General features: G+C 38.1%; 1 protein-coding gene across 4 annotated transcripts in view; it reads right to left on the reverse strand.

Annotated features, from left to right (window-relative positions):
* INTU (inturned planar cell polarity protein) overlaps positions 1-13,337 on the reverse strand; it is a 92,023-nt gene that overhangs the window by 12,620 nt on the left and 66,066 nt on the right. For all 4 annotated transcript variants that reach the window (XM_070769141.1, XM_070769137.1, XM_070769140.1 and 1 more), the window contains exons 10-13: positions 8,407-8,469; positions 7,370-7,591; positions 5,425-5,877; positions 4,432-4,529 (exon numbers count right to left, since the gene is read on the reverse strand). In XM_070769141.1, the coding sequence (XP_070625242.1) occupies positions 4,432-4,529; positions 5,425-5,877; positions 7,370-7,591; positions 8,407-8,469 (836 nt within the window). The remainder of the gene's footprint in view (positions 1-4,431; positions 4,530-5,424; positions 5,878-7,369; positions 7,592-8,406; positions 8,470-13,337) is intronic.

The raw sequence follows: 13,337 nt of genomic DNA on the forward strand, positions 1-13,337 counted from the left end.
AAGTAACTTAATCATCCCCTTGCTAAACAACCCAAACTGGCTAAAGCCCTCTTTTTCCATGGTTGGTAATGAATAACTCAGCCTGAGTCTGGCCCAGATATCTACAAGCCATAAACAAGGTATCAGTCTAGGGTGCACCACATACAAAAACACATTCCAACAAACTAAGATTTTCAGTTAGTAGCTTAGTAGCAATAGTCTCTTACTATGACAGTCAAATGGACCATCCTGAAGAAAAATAAAATCAGTATTACCAACTACAAAGCTGAGTTGACATTCTAGAATCCATGGCATTACTAGAAGTATTCCACTACTTTTCATCATTACAGTCTCTTACATGTTCTCTTACTATTTTCACTTCTCCATTCTTTTCTATCCTTTCTTCCCCTACTGGGGTTTGAGACTCCAGCAGAACCTATAAGTACTGCTTATTTCTACCAGTGGTAAGAAGAGTAAAGAACAGTAGCAGTGACAATGAAATAATGGTAATAGTTATCATATACCGAATGCCCTCTGTGTGCCAGGGTAGGTGCTTTAAAATATCTTAGGCTTAATTCTCATAATTACCCTGTAAGACAGTAACTACTGCTATCCTCATTTTGGGAGTCTAGTGGCTCAGATGGTAAAGCACCTGCCTACAGTGTGGGAGACCTGGGTTCAATCCCTGGGTCAGGAAGATCCCCTAGAGAAGGAAATGGCAATCCACTCCAGTACTCTTGCTTGGAAAACCCCATGGACAGAGGAGCCTGGTAGGCTATAGTCCACAGGGTCACAAAGAGTCAGACACAACTGAGCAACTTCACTTCATCCTCATTTTAACCAAAATCAATGTTCAGAGGACTTGGATTAACTTGTTTGAGGTCACACAGCTCAGTGTCAGAGCTTAGCTGATTCTGAGGCCTGCTCTACTACACCTTGCTTTTTCCTGATTGTCAGTCTGTAAACATATGGACCAAAATCCCCCATCAGCGCCTCCTGTTAAACTGTTAATTAGGCAGCAAGATCAGAATAACTTTTTATCACTAACTAATGGTTTTGGTTTTCTTTAGAGAGGCCAAAGATAGGCAGGGAAGGAGATCATCTATAAATTTTTCTCATACTTTTCCATAGGGTGGTGGGTTCATTAACAACTGGTGGCTGGTATTTTTTCAATTAAGTAAAAAATAATCAAAATACAAAAACTGTAATTATTCAAAAAGAAAATAATTGAAAACATACCATTTAATTCTGAGGTTTTCATATTCAAGAAAAGGTACAGAAAAGGAATGATTCTTTTAAAAAGTTATTAGTAATGTTCATATTTAGGGAGGTTTAGAATTAAAATTTATATTAACTTCTTTAGTTTTCTCTCAGAACAATCCCACAACACAATGAGCACCTCTGGTTCTTGAAAATCATAAATTAACTCAGTGTATATTAACTCACTCAGTGTATAAACTGAAAGTTTAAAAATCATCAAATAAGCAATTACCCAATGGAAGGACAAGTATTTATTTTTAAAACATGCAGATTAAATCGGATTTGTTCTTCAGAAAGGTCACTCCTATAGCAGAGGATAGATTCAGGATAGGATGGGAATTGAGAACTGGTTGCAGTATAACCAGGTGAGAGAACAGGAGCTTGAACTAGGGTACAATTATTAGGTGCTGGGTGGATTCAAGAATTACTAGAATGCAGAATGGATAAGACTTGTTTACTGAGTGGAATATTTTCCACATATTATTTAGTATATTATATATTTTTATTTTACGAAACAAATTAGGATAGTATATTACACCCCGGTCTATATCACACTTTTTAAATTAACTATATAGTTTGAACATCTTTCCATGTCAGTAAGGAGAATAAATATGCCTCTGTAGCATCCTTTTAAATAGGAGAGCCTATGATTTACATCACATATTAATTTATGTTTAAAAACAATTATAAATTTATATTGTTACAATATAACCTTTTTCCAATATTTCCAATACAATATAACCTTTTTCCAATATTTCCAAAATATTTTCCAAGATATAAAGCCCAAATAACATATATATACATACATATTAAAATAATATACAGAGGTAATAAAAATTCAGAGCAGTAGTTTTTGTTAAATGGAAGATTAGGGATTGGGGAAGTTATTACAGGCTTCCACCAGAGGTTTGATTTAGATTTCTTTGTTTAAAAAATATTTTTGTTTTTTAAAATAACTAATTTTCTTTAACTACTAAATATTTTTTTTTCATTGCAGAAGAATTTATTTTTTCAGATGTTAAAATGTGTTATAAATTTTTAGTGAATATAATATATTAAACATCACATTAAATTCCAAATTTTAACACGTTAGATTTTCAATGCATTATTTTATGAAGACAAATTACCTTGTTTTTGCCCTGACTTTATGAAAAAAGTTTTTCCTGACAACTCTGTGAAACATATATATGAACTTAATATAAAACATTTCAATGATTAAGAAGGTGGTAGCTCTAAAATGTCTTTTTAAAAATTTATTTTTAATTGGAGGGTAATTGTTTTACAATGTTGTGTTGGTTTCTGCCATACAACGATGTGAATCAGCCCTAAGTATACATATGTCCCCTCACTTCTTCCCAGCCCCTCACCTTATCCTACCCCTCTAGGTTGTCACAGAGTGCTGCATTGAGCTCCCTGTGTTAAACAGCAACTTCCCACTAGCTACGTATTTTTACACATGGTGATGTATATGTTTCCATGCTATTCTCTCAGTTCGTCCCACCCTCTTCTCCCGCTGTATCCATAAATCTGTTCTCTATGTCTGTGTCTCTAAGCCTTCCCTACAAATAGGTTCATCAGCACTGTTTTTTTAGATTCCATATATATGTGTTAATATACAATATTTTTAAAAATTTATTTATTTGTTAGCACTGGGTCTTTGTTGCGGCATGCAGGATCTTCAGCTGTGACATGTGGGATCTAGTTCCCTGACCAGGGACCGAATCCAGGCCCCCCTGCATTGGGAGCACAGAGTCTTCGTCACTGGACCACCAGGGAAATCCCCAATATTTGTTTTTCTCTTTCTGACTTACTTCACTCTGTATAACAGGCTCTAGGTTCATCCACCTCACCAGAACTGATTCAAATGTGTTCCTTTTTATGTCCGAGTAATATTGAACAGCTCTTTTTTTCTTTTAATGTGAATTCGATTTGTACATGTCTGCTTGCTCTAATGAAAGTGTGCTGCTGCTGCTAAGTCACTTCAGTCGTGTCCGACTCTGTGCGACCCCATAGACGGCAGCCCACCAGGCTCCCCTATCCCTGGGATTCTCCAGGCAAGAACACTGGAGTGGGTTGCCATTTCCTTCTCCAATGTGTGAAAGTGAAAAGTGAAAGTGAAGTCGCTCAGTCGAGTCTGACTCTTAGCAACCCCATGGATTGCAGCCCACCAGGCTCCTCCATCCATAGGATTTTCTAGGCAAGAAGAGTACTGGAATGGCGTGCCATTGCCTTCTCTGATGCATGCTATCATAATACCATACAAAGCTTAGGAAGGAAGCCCTGCAAGTCACCACATAATAGCTGCTGCACAACAAGAAGTGAATTTTTAACAGTTCATATTTTAATAATTATAGACAGATTAAGTTCTAAACATGCTCCTCCCACTCAGCACCTTTCACATCAGAATTCCCTATTTACTTTTACCTATTTCCTAAAGAGGGTGTCATAGGTCAATTCCCTGGCTCTAGACTCTGATAGGGAGATATGCAGGGAGGAAGTTTATTAGGGAGGACTTTTGGGGACAATAGCTGTGGGGGTAAGCAAGAAGGAAGCAGGACTGAGCAGAGGGAAAAGCTGAACTGAGCTCCAGTTGAGGACTGCAGGACTCAGCAGATACTGCCAGGATGTTTGAAACTTGGATGGCTTTTCATGGATGGCTTTTCAGAGTTTTGTTGAATTTAATAGGGGCTAAGCCTGTACTCACTTATCGGTTAGTCATTAGATGTTACTCCTAGGGAGAGGTTGTAAGATTGGCGGAGTTAATAAACTTCCAAGTTGGACAAGGCCAGGGTAGGGGGACTTCACTATGAGCCATTAGCAACCAACACTCTCAAGCACTGGGAATGAGTACTCAGAGCTAAGGAGTATCTATAAAACCACAGCATCCATGAGAGTCTAAAAACAGTAAACTAATTTAAAAATTAGACACACAAAAGGGAGGCTACCTGTGGAAGAGACATAAATGGAAACTTTTACATTTTGAAATACTACTTTGTCTTTTTTATTTCTTATGTTTCTTAGATGCACAATGAAAAATATCAGGGAAATAGCATAGCTATCTTCTTTCATATATAAGACATATCATATTTGCTGAATAAAATCTATATGTTATGGAACTGCACTTTTTCACTGTAAAATTTCCTCGAAGACAGAGAGTTAAGTGAAAAAGAATGAAACAAGGAAGTGTCTTACTTTACTGTGTTATATATATCCAGTTCTTTTTCTGAAAGGTCCTTTTTCAGGTTCCCCAAATGAAACGGATTTGGAAGAGCAGACTTCTTTTTAGTGACCTGAAAAGTATTATAAGTAGATCTGTTTATATCTAAGAATGGAAATCAAACAGAAGATATAATGTAAAACTAGAAATCTTTCAAGGAGAACTACTTATTATTTTCAATGTTTCTGTTAGGGGAATGGCTGATCAAAACCACCCACCCTGGCCAGACAACAGTAGTTAACTACTTGCATGAGTTATCTGACAAGAGGGGTCCTAGTAAGGAATGCAGAAGTGACAGGCTACCACCAACTGGAAGAATTTGGGAAAGGTCAAAAGGAGAGAGGAGACACCAGTCCATATGTCCTACCAACATCCCAGAATCCCTGCTGGAATCCATCTTGGCTGAGTGATGTACACGCCACCAGGAAGGATCCTGAGTTAGAATCACTGACCAGAGACAACCCGGAAACCAACCCCAACATCATAAAACCTGAGACTGCAAAACATGTGGCAGAGAAGTGCTCCCTGGGTTCCCTTACCCTGCTGCCTGCTGTTCTCTGTCAGGGAGCCCCTTTCCAGTAAAGTCTCTTATTTCATCAGCATGTGTCTCTTCAGATAATTCATTTCCAGGTGTTAGACAAGAGCCCCCTCTTGGACCCTGGAAGGGGTCCCCCTTCCTGCCAACATTTCCTTTAAACATTTTCAATGCTAACTTGTACCTCTTGGCTTATCCTATGCTAGCAGGAACCGCAGTAACACATGTGCAAGGACGTGACAGTTCTCTAATGTTTTATTACTTGGTATTTCTTTCTCTCTTGGCCCTAAGTCATTGGTTTGCCAACAGTGACAAAAACCACCACTAGTACAAATGAAGAAGGGTTTGTCATTAAAAATTCCCTTGAAATTACAAATAAGGACTGGAGAGACAGTTTAGCTCCTAGAATGTACACATAGGAATGAACACATACCTTAAGCAAGGCCCCAGTTTCTTCTGAACCATGAGAACCCTGAGATTCCGTAGTGTGGGGGCTCAGACCGACACCTTCACCTTCAAGACCACTGTCAGGCCCTCCACTTCGGGATGGACTGGGCTTACGTGTCTTTAAGGAATAGTCACTGAAAAGAGTTCTTCTGCATGTTGGAGAGGTTGCGACCCTGGAAGCACCGTGCAGCCTACTGAGGATAGGTGAGGTGGTTAAATTATCTAATTTTTCATGTGACCCAGCGAGGAACCAGTCAGCACAAGACAAGCAGGGGGTTGGAGAAGAAGCTAGCCGTTCATTTATGCGGGAATCTACCCCTTCCAGCTGGTGAAGAGTTGTTTTGACCTGATCCACATATATACAATCTGGTCCAGGATTCCCAATGGCTCTGGATGCACAGCCTCCAGCTTCTAATAGTACACATAACATGTAATGTCTCTATAAGAAAAAAAAAATTAATACAGGTTTCAGTTCAGTTCAGTCACTCAGTCGTGTCCAACTCTTTGCGACCCCATGAATCGCAGCACGCCAGGCCTCCCTGTCCATCACCAACTCCCGGAGTTCACTCAGACTCATGTCCATTGAGTCAGTGATGCCATCCAGCCATCTCATCCTCTGCCGTCCCCTTCTCCTCCTGCTCCCAATCCCTCCCAGCATCAGAGTCTTTTCCAATGAGTCAACTCTTCACATGAGGTGGCCAAAGTACTGGAGTTTCAGCTTTAGCATCATTCCCTCCAAAGAAATCTCAGGGCTGATCTCCTTCAGAATGGACTGGCTGGATCTCTTTGCAGTCCAAGGGACTCTCAAGAGTCTTCTCCAACACCACAGTTCAAAAGCATCAATTCTTCGTTGCTCAGCTTTCTTCACAGTCCAACTCTCACATTCATACATGACCACTGGAAAAACCATAGCCTTGACTAGACGGACCTTTGTTGGCAAAGTAATGTCTCTGCTAATACAGGTTTAGCTACATGAAAATATATGTATGTAACAGGCATGCATAAATTTATGAATACTAAACAGTGCTGAAGAACTGATGCTTTCAAACTGTGGTGCTGGAGAAGACTCTTGAGAGCCCTTTCGACAGCAAGGAGACAGTAAACCAGTCTAATCCTAAAGGAAATTAACCCTGAGCATTCATTGGAAGGACTGATGCTGAAGCTCCAATACTTCAGCCACCTGATGCAAACAGCCAACTCATTCGAAAATACCTTGATGCTAGGAAGGTTTGAGGACAGGAAGAGAAGGGCACGACAGACGATGAGATGGTTGGATGGCATTACTAACTCAATAGACATGAGTCTGAGCAAACTCCAGGAGATACTGAAGAACAGGGAAGCCTGGCATGCTGCAGCTATGGGGTGGCAAAGAGTCAGACATGACTTAGCGACTGAACAACAAACAGATATGGGCATGTGGCATAATTATGTGATGGTTATTAAAAACTCCTCCCTCCTCTTCTTAGTTATCAAGGCTACTTGATGACCCTTGAAAACAAATCTCACACTGCCTTATCCTGATACACCATCAGCTGCCACTTCTGGCACATGAACTCCCCTAAGGTAGCCTTCAAAGAGCCTTCATCCGTGGTATCCTTTCATTTTCAATCACATATTTATCATTTCTGATTCTATATCCTTTTCATGTCTTTCTATTTCCCAAAACAAACTAGAAGATAAAACCTCTGGTTTTAAAGAAATGGGAACAAAAAAATCTTAAGAACCTGCTAAAATCTTATCTTGGGGTTCATTACCATTTCTTTATGAGTATTAAATGGATATAAAATAAAAGAAATAAAGGAGAGTAACTTTTTTGAATACTAGTATTTGACATGCTTATAATTTTAAATGATCATTTTTATATCTTTATTTAGACAATCAGTAAATGGCAAAAACAAACAAACCCAAGAAAGAAACGAAGGTAAACTTACCAAGCCAACGATTAGCAAAAAATATCTCCCTTCGGGTTCCTGAAAGACTTCAGTGTTTGAGTCTGCAGAAGGCTGGAGGTGATGTCGAGGAAATACTTCCCTCCATATTACCAACTGACCAATTCTCTGTTTTGCTGCCAAAGGCAGTAGGCAATAGTGGCGACAGTATACAGCAATATCAATAAGATCATCCTTAGGCAAATGACTGCATATCAAATACCCCTTAAATTGAACCACAGAAAATAGAAGTTGATTAGTGACATAGAGCAATAATCCTATAATATATTTTTTAGAGTTTTACAGGTATTTCTTCAGTTGGTTTAAAATATTCCAGTTTTAAGTGGAATAAAGAAATAACAAAAATGTTTTCTTCCAACTATTCATCAAGTATGTATAATAACTTAGGTCTGTAATAGACTTTAGCATAAAGCAGGATCACCTCTAAGTAGTATTAGTCTGAGAATTTGGCAAAATTACAAAGAACTGAATTCTGAAGGTGAAAAGCAGAGAAGTATGAGTTGAGGTGGGGCGAGACTTTTCACACTTACAGTTCTGTATTGTCTGATTCTCTTTCAATATGTTTAATTCTGTGCTTAAAAATATACAAAATTAAAATACTTAAATTCATTTGATGAATTGAAACTTTGAATTAAATTGAAACTTAACTTGCTTTACATGGAAGTTAACTACCTCATTTTAGAAAATTTATCAATAAGATACAGTTACTTTTCGAAGATAAGGGAAAATTCTACACAACTGCAAAAGGAAATAAAGTATTGCTCTTTTCTCATATACACTTGATTCTTTTGAGTACTGTTTCTTTCTTACAAATTTGTAAATGCTTTAAAATGAAATGAAACTGAAATATTTAATGTATTTATAAATATTAGGTATAAGTCTTGTTTTAAGATCCAGATTTTATTGTACCTACATTCAGAGGAAAAGAGATAAATGCATTTTTCATGTCTGTAAGAGTTTGAGAAAATTTAGGTTTGTTCACAGAACAGTACAACATTTAAAAGTCAAGCTTAACTTACCTTGTAAAATAGAGAAGACCCCAAAATTGTATATAGCCGTCTCATGTCATAGTAATCCTCAGACTGGGGGAAAAACCACAGTGGATTTATATATGTATATATATTTTTTATGATTTAAAAAATATCCTAGTTAAGCTACAACAGTTATAATGGACATTACATCCCTTAGTAACTGAAGTTTCTCCTTTTTGGTATTTATATATTTACTATGGAAGCACAGTTGATTTACAGTTTCAGATGTACAGTAAGGTGGTTCAGTTACACATACACGCATACATTCTTTTTCAGATTCTTTTCCTTTATAGGTTATTACAAGATAATGAATACAGTTTGCTGAACATAGGTCCTTGTATTGAGGCATAAGGTGCCTATGTATTTATTTTTGACTGAAAACAACCTTATTTTTGATTCTTATAAAATACTGTTGAATAGAGACACCTAAGAGTAGAACATAATGTTTGTTACCCTAAGAGGGATTGAAAGGGATCATCTAAAATATTTGATATTACCATATACTATTTTTGAAAGTACAAACTGGTACAACATATTTGGGGTTTAATAGTATGTAAAAAAAATTAAATACACATACCCTTTGAGTAATTCCTCTTTTATAAATCTACAGAAATACTTGAACAAGACAATCAAGGTTTTTGTATAAAAAGTTTAGAATTTCTAATAAAAAAATAGCACCCCCAATGGTATGTGTATGTATGTGTGTATATATAGGCATGCATGTGTGCTAAGTCGCTCAGTGCATCTACTCTGTGCGATCCATAGACTGTAGCCCACCAGGTTCCTCTGTCCATGCAGTTCTCCAAGCAATAATACTGGAGTGGGTAGCCATTCCCTTCTCCCAGGGATCTTTCCAACCCAGGGACTGAACCCAGGTCTCCTGCATTGCAGGCAGATTCTTTAGCATCTGAACCACTGGAGAAGCCCATATATATATGTAATATGTGTATGGCATGCCCTCCTCCAGGGGATCTTCCCAACCCAGGGATTGAACCCACATCTCTTAGGTCTCCTGCACTGGAAGGCGGGTTCTTTACCACTAGCACCACCTGGTATATACATATGTATTGGCTTGTACAGGGGTATGTATGGGCTTCCCCAGTGGCTCAGACGGTAAAAAAATCTGCCTGCAATGCAGGAGGCCCAGGTTCAATTCCTGGATCAGGAAGATCTCCTGGAGAAGGGAATGGCAACCCACTGCAGTATTCTTGCCTGGAGAATTCCATGGACAGAAGAGCCTGGCATGGGGTCGCAAAGAGTCGGACACAACTAAGCAACTAACACTTTCACTTTCATGTATGTGTACAGAAAAGAGTCTGGAAGAATACATTCCAAACTGTTGGAGCAGTTACAACTGGGGATGGAACTGGTGGAGAGGGATGAGGAAGGAGGATATGTGTTTTTAGTAATCATGCTTGCATTTTTTTTAAACCCAATATGCATGCATTACTTTTATAATTAAAAAACAACACAACAAAACCTAAGGAAAACTGGAAATAACCTAAATATCCCTCAACTGGGGAATGGACTACTGTATGCAGTAAAAAGAACTGAACTACTGATACAGACAATGAATGAATCTCAAATAAATTATGCTACGTGAAAGAAGTCAAACTCATCCTTGTTCATTTGTTTTGACTGCTTTTATGTCAAAGATATTTCCTGTGATGCTTTACTGTCCTCACACTTAAGAATGAGGTGTTAATAAATTTATTGGAAGCTTTTTGAGGGTATGGAAGCTCTTTGGCTTCACTGTAGGTAAACTTTTAGAAAGAATTTTAATTAAAAAATTTTACATGGTGAAATATACATAACAAAATTTACTGTCTTAATAACTGTTAAATGTACAGCTCAATAGCATTATGCACAATTCACACTGTTCGCAACCAAATCAGAACTTTTTCCTCTTGCAAAACTGAAACTTAGTATCTATAAAACAACCACTCTCCATCGCCCTTCCTTCCCCCAGCCCCTGACACTCACTCTTCTACTTTGTTTTTATGAATATACTACTTTAGGCATCTCCTACATTCTTGCCTGGGAAATCCCATGGACAGAGGAGTGTGATGGGGTACGATCCATGGAGTCACAAAGAGCTGGACACGACTGAGTGAGTAAACAACAACAATGGGGGAAATCGTGCACTATTTTATCCTGTTGTGATGGGCTTGTTCGCCTTTGTGATGTGCTTGTGTTGTGGTGTCCTCTGGGTTCATCCCTGTTGAGGCATATGTCAAAATTTACTTCCTTTGGGGGACTAAGTCATGTTTCACAGTATGTATTATCCATAATTTCTGTCTGTTCGTTCATCTGTTGGTGAATGCGGGTTGCTTTCTCTTTTTGGCTGTTGTGAATGATGCTACTGTGAACGTGGGTTTGCAAGTGTCTCTTAATTCTTTTGAGTATATCAACTGCTCGGTCATGTGGTAGTTCTGTTTTTTATTTTTTTCGGAGACCACCATGCTGTGTTTTATAACATTTGCACTGCTTTGCATTCCCACCAACAGTGCACAGGGCTTCCAATTTTTCTACATTCTTGCCAACAATTGGTATTTTGGGGGTTTTGTTTGGTTCTGTAGTTGTTGTCTTGGACCCTGCTTTTTCCACAGAAAATGATCTTGAATATTTTTTCATGTCAGTAGACAGTTTTCTAAACATTATTTCAATGGCAATATTATTGAACAGATTCCCTTATGTAGTATTTTGTTTCCAGTAATTTTTCAGGGTATAAATAAGGCTGTGGAGAATATTCTTAGAAAGAAAATCTTTGTGTACATCCGTGATATTTTCCTTAGTTGAAAAGTTCCTGGAGGTTGAATTCCTATACCAGAGGATATATGTTTTTTAATGTATATTGCCAGATTGTTCTCCTGAGAGGTTGCATCAATTTATATTCCTACTAGCAGTATGACAGTATCATCTACACTGAACATTTCAGACAGAATTACTTCCATGTAAGATCATAAATACAAGGTTACCAAGAATATCCATCAACTGATAACAATGGGTAGCTCTGAGAACAGGGCTGGTTTTGATGTATGAGGGTCAAGCAAAATGCTAGCTTTATGTTTGCTGTTTGCATTTCCCCATAAGAATGTACTCATGGAATATTTGTGAAACTGAATATTTAAACTTCCTAATTAAAAAAAGTCAGATGCAAATTATTTACCATATGATTCAACTTATGTGACATTCCAGAAAAGGCAAAAACCATGTGCACAGTAAACAGATCAGTGGTTACAGGGACTGGGGGTAGGGAAAGGGACTGGCTATAAAAGGGCACAAAAAATTTATTTAATATAAATTATACCTTAATAATAATCTTAAAACACTAAAGAAAAGAACACAGAATTAAAATATAACATTAAATCTTTAATGTCACAAAAAGTTTAGAATAGATCCCTCTTTTTTTTAAATTAATATAAAACTGTGAATTATTCTGCCAGTTCTGACAAATGTGTACAGATGTGTAAGTGCCACCAACATCAAGATATAGAACAGTTACATCAAAACTGTTGCCAATTTTTTTTGCTGAGTATTATTCCATTGCATATATATATATCATACTTTGTTGATGGACATTGATTCTTTGAATGGTCTCTGACTATTAAAAATTAAGCTGCTATGAACATTTGTTTACAGGTCTTTGTATTGACATAGAGTTCATTTCTCTTGGGAAGTTAGATAGCAATGAGTCGAGTTGAGTTCAGTTGCTCAGTCGTGTCCGACTCTTTGCAACGCCATGGACTGTAGCACGCCAGGCCTCCCGGTCCATCACCAACTCCCGGAGTGTGCTCAAACTCATGTCCATTGAGTCGGTGATGCCATCCAACCATCTCATCCTCTGTCATCCCCTTCTCCCACCTTCAGTCTTTCCCAGCATCAGGGTCTTTTCCAAAGAGTCAGTACTTTGCATCAGGTGGCCAAAGTATTGGAGTTTCAGCTTCAGCATCTGTCCTTCCAATGAATAGTCAGGATTGATTTCCTATAGGACGGACTGGTAGGATCTCTTTGCTGTCCAAGGGACTCTCAAGAGTCTTCTCCAACATCACAGTTCAAAAGCATCAATTCTTTGGCGCTCAGCTTTCTTTATGGTCCAACTCTCACATCCGTACATGACTACTGGAAAAAACCATAGCTTTGACTAGACAGACCTTCGTTGGCAAAGTAACGTCTCTGCTTTTTCATAAGCTGTCTAGGTTGGTCATAACTTTTCTTTCAAGGAGCAAGTGTCTTTTAATTTCATGGCTTCAGTCACCATCTACAGTGATTTTGGAGCCCCAAAAAATAAAGTCTGTCACTGTTTCCATTGTTTCCCCATCTATTTGCCATGAAGTGATGGGACCAGATGCCATGATCTTAGTTTTCTGAATGTTAAGGTTTAAGCCAACTTTTTCACTCTCCTCTTGCACTTTATCAAGAGGCTCTTTAGTTCTTCGCTTTCTGCCATAAGTGTGGTGTCATCTGCATATCTGAGATTATTGATATTTCTCCTGGCAATCTTGATTCCAGCTTGTGCTTCATTTAGCCCTGCATTTTGCATGATGTACTCTGCATATAAGTTAAATAATCAGGGTGACAGTATACAGTCTTGAGGTACTCCTTTCCTGATTTGGAACTAGTCTGTTGTTCCATGTCCAGTTCTAACTGTTGATTCTTGACCTGCATACAGATTTCTCAGGAGGTAGGTAAGGTGGTCTGGTATTCCTATCTCTTTAAGAATTTCACACAGTTTGTTATGATCCACACAGTCAAAGGCTTTGGTGTAGTCAATAAAGCAGAAGTAGATGTTTTTCTGGAACTCTCTTGGTTTTCTGATGATCCATTGGATGTTGGCAATTTGATCTCTGGTTCCTCTGCCTTTTCTAAATACAGCTTGAACATCTGGAAGTTCACGGTTCATGTACTGTTGAAGCCTG

Source organism: Bos indicus, chromosome 17 (assembly GCF_029378745.1).
Source record: "Bos indicus isolate NIAB-ARS_2022 breed Sahiwal x Tharparkar chromosome 17, NIAB-ARS_B.indTharparkar_mat_pri_1.0, whole genome shotgun sequence".
Classification (NCBI taxonomy): domain Eukaryota; kingdom Metazoa; phylum Chordata; class Mammalia; order Artiodactyla; family Bovidae; genus Bos; species Bos indicus.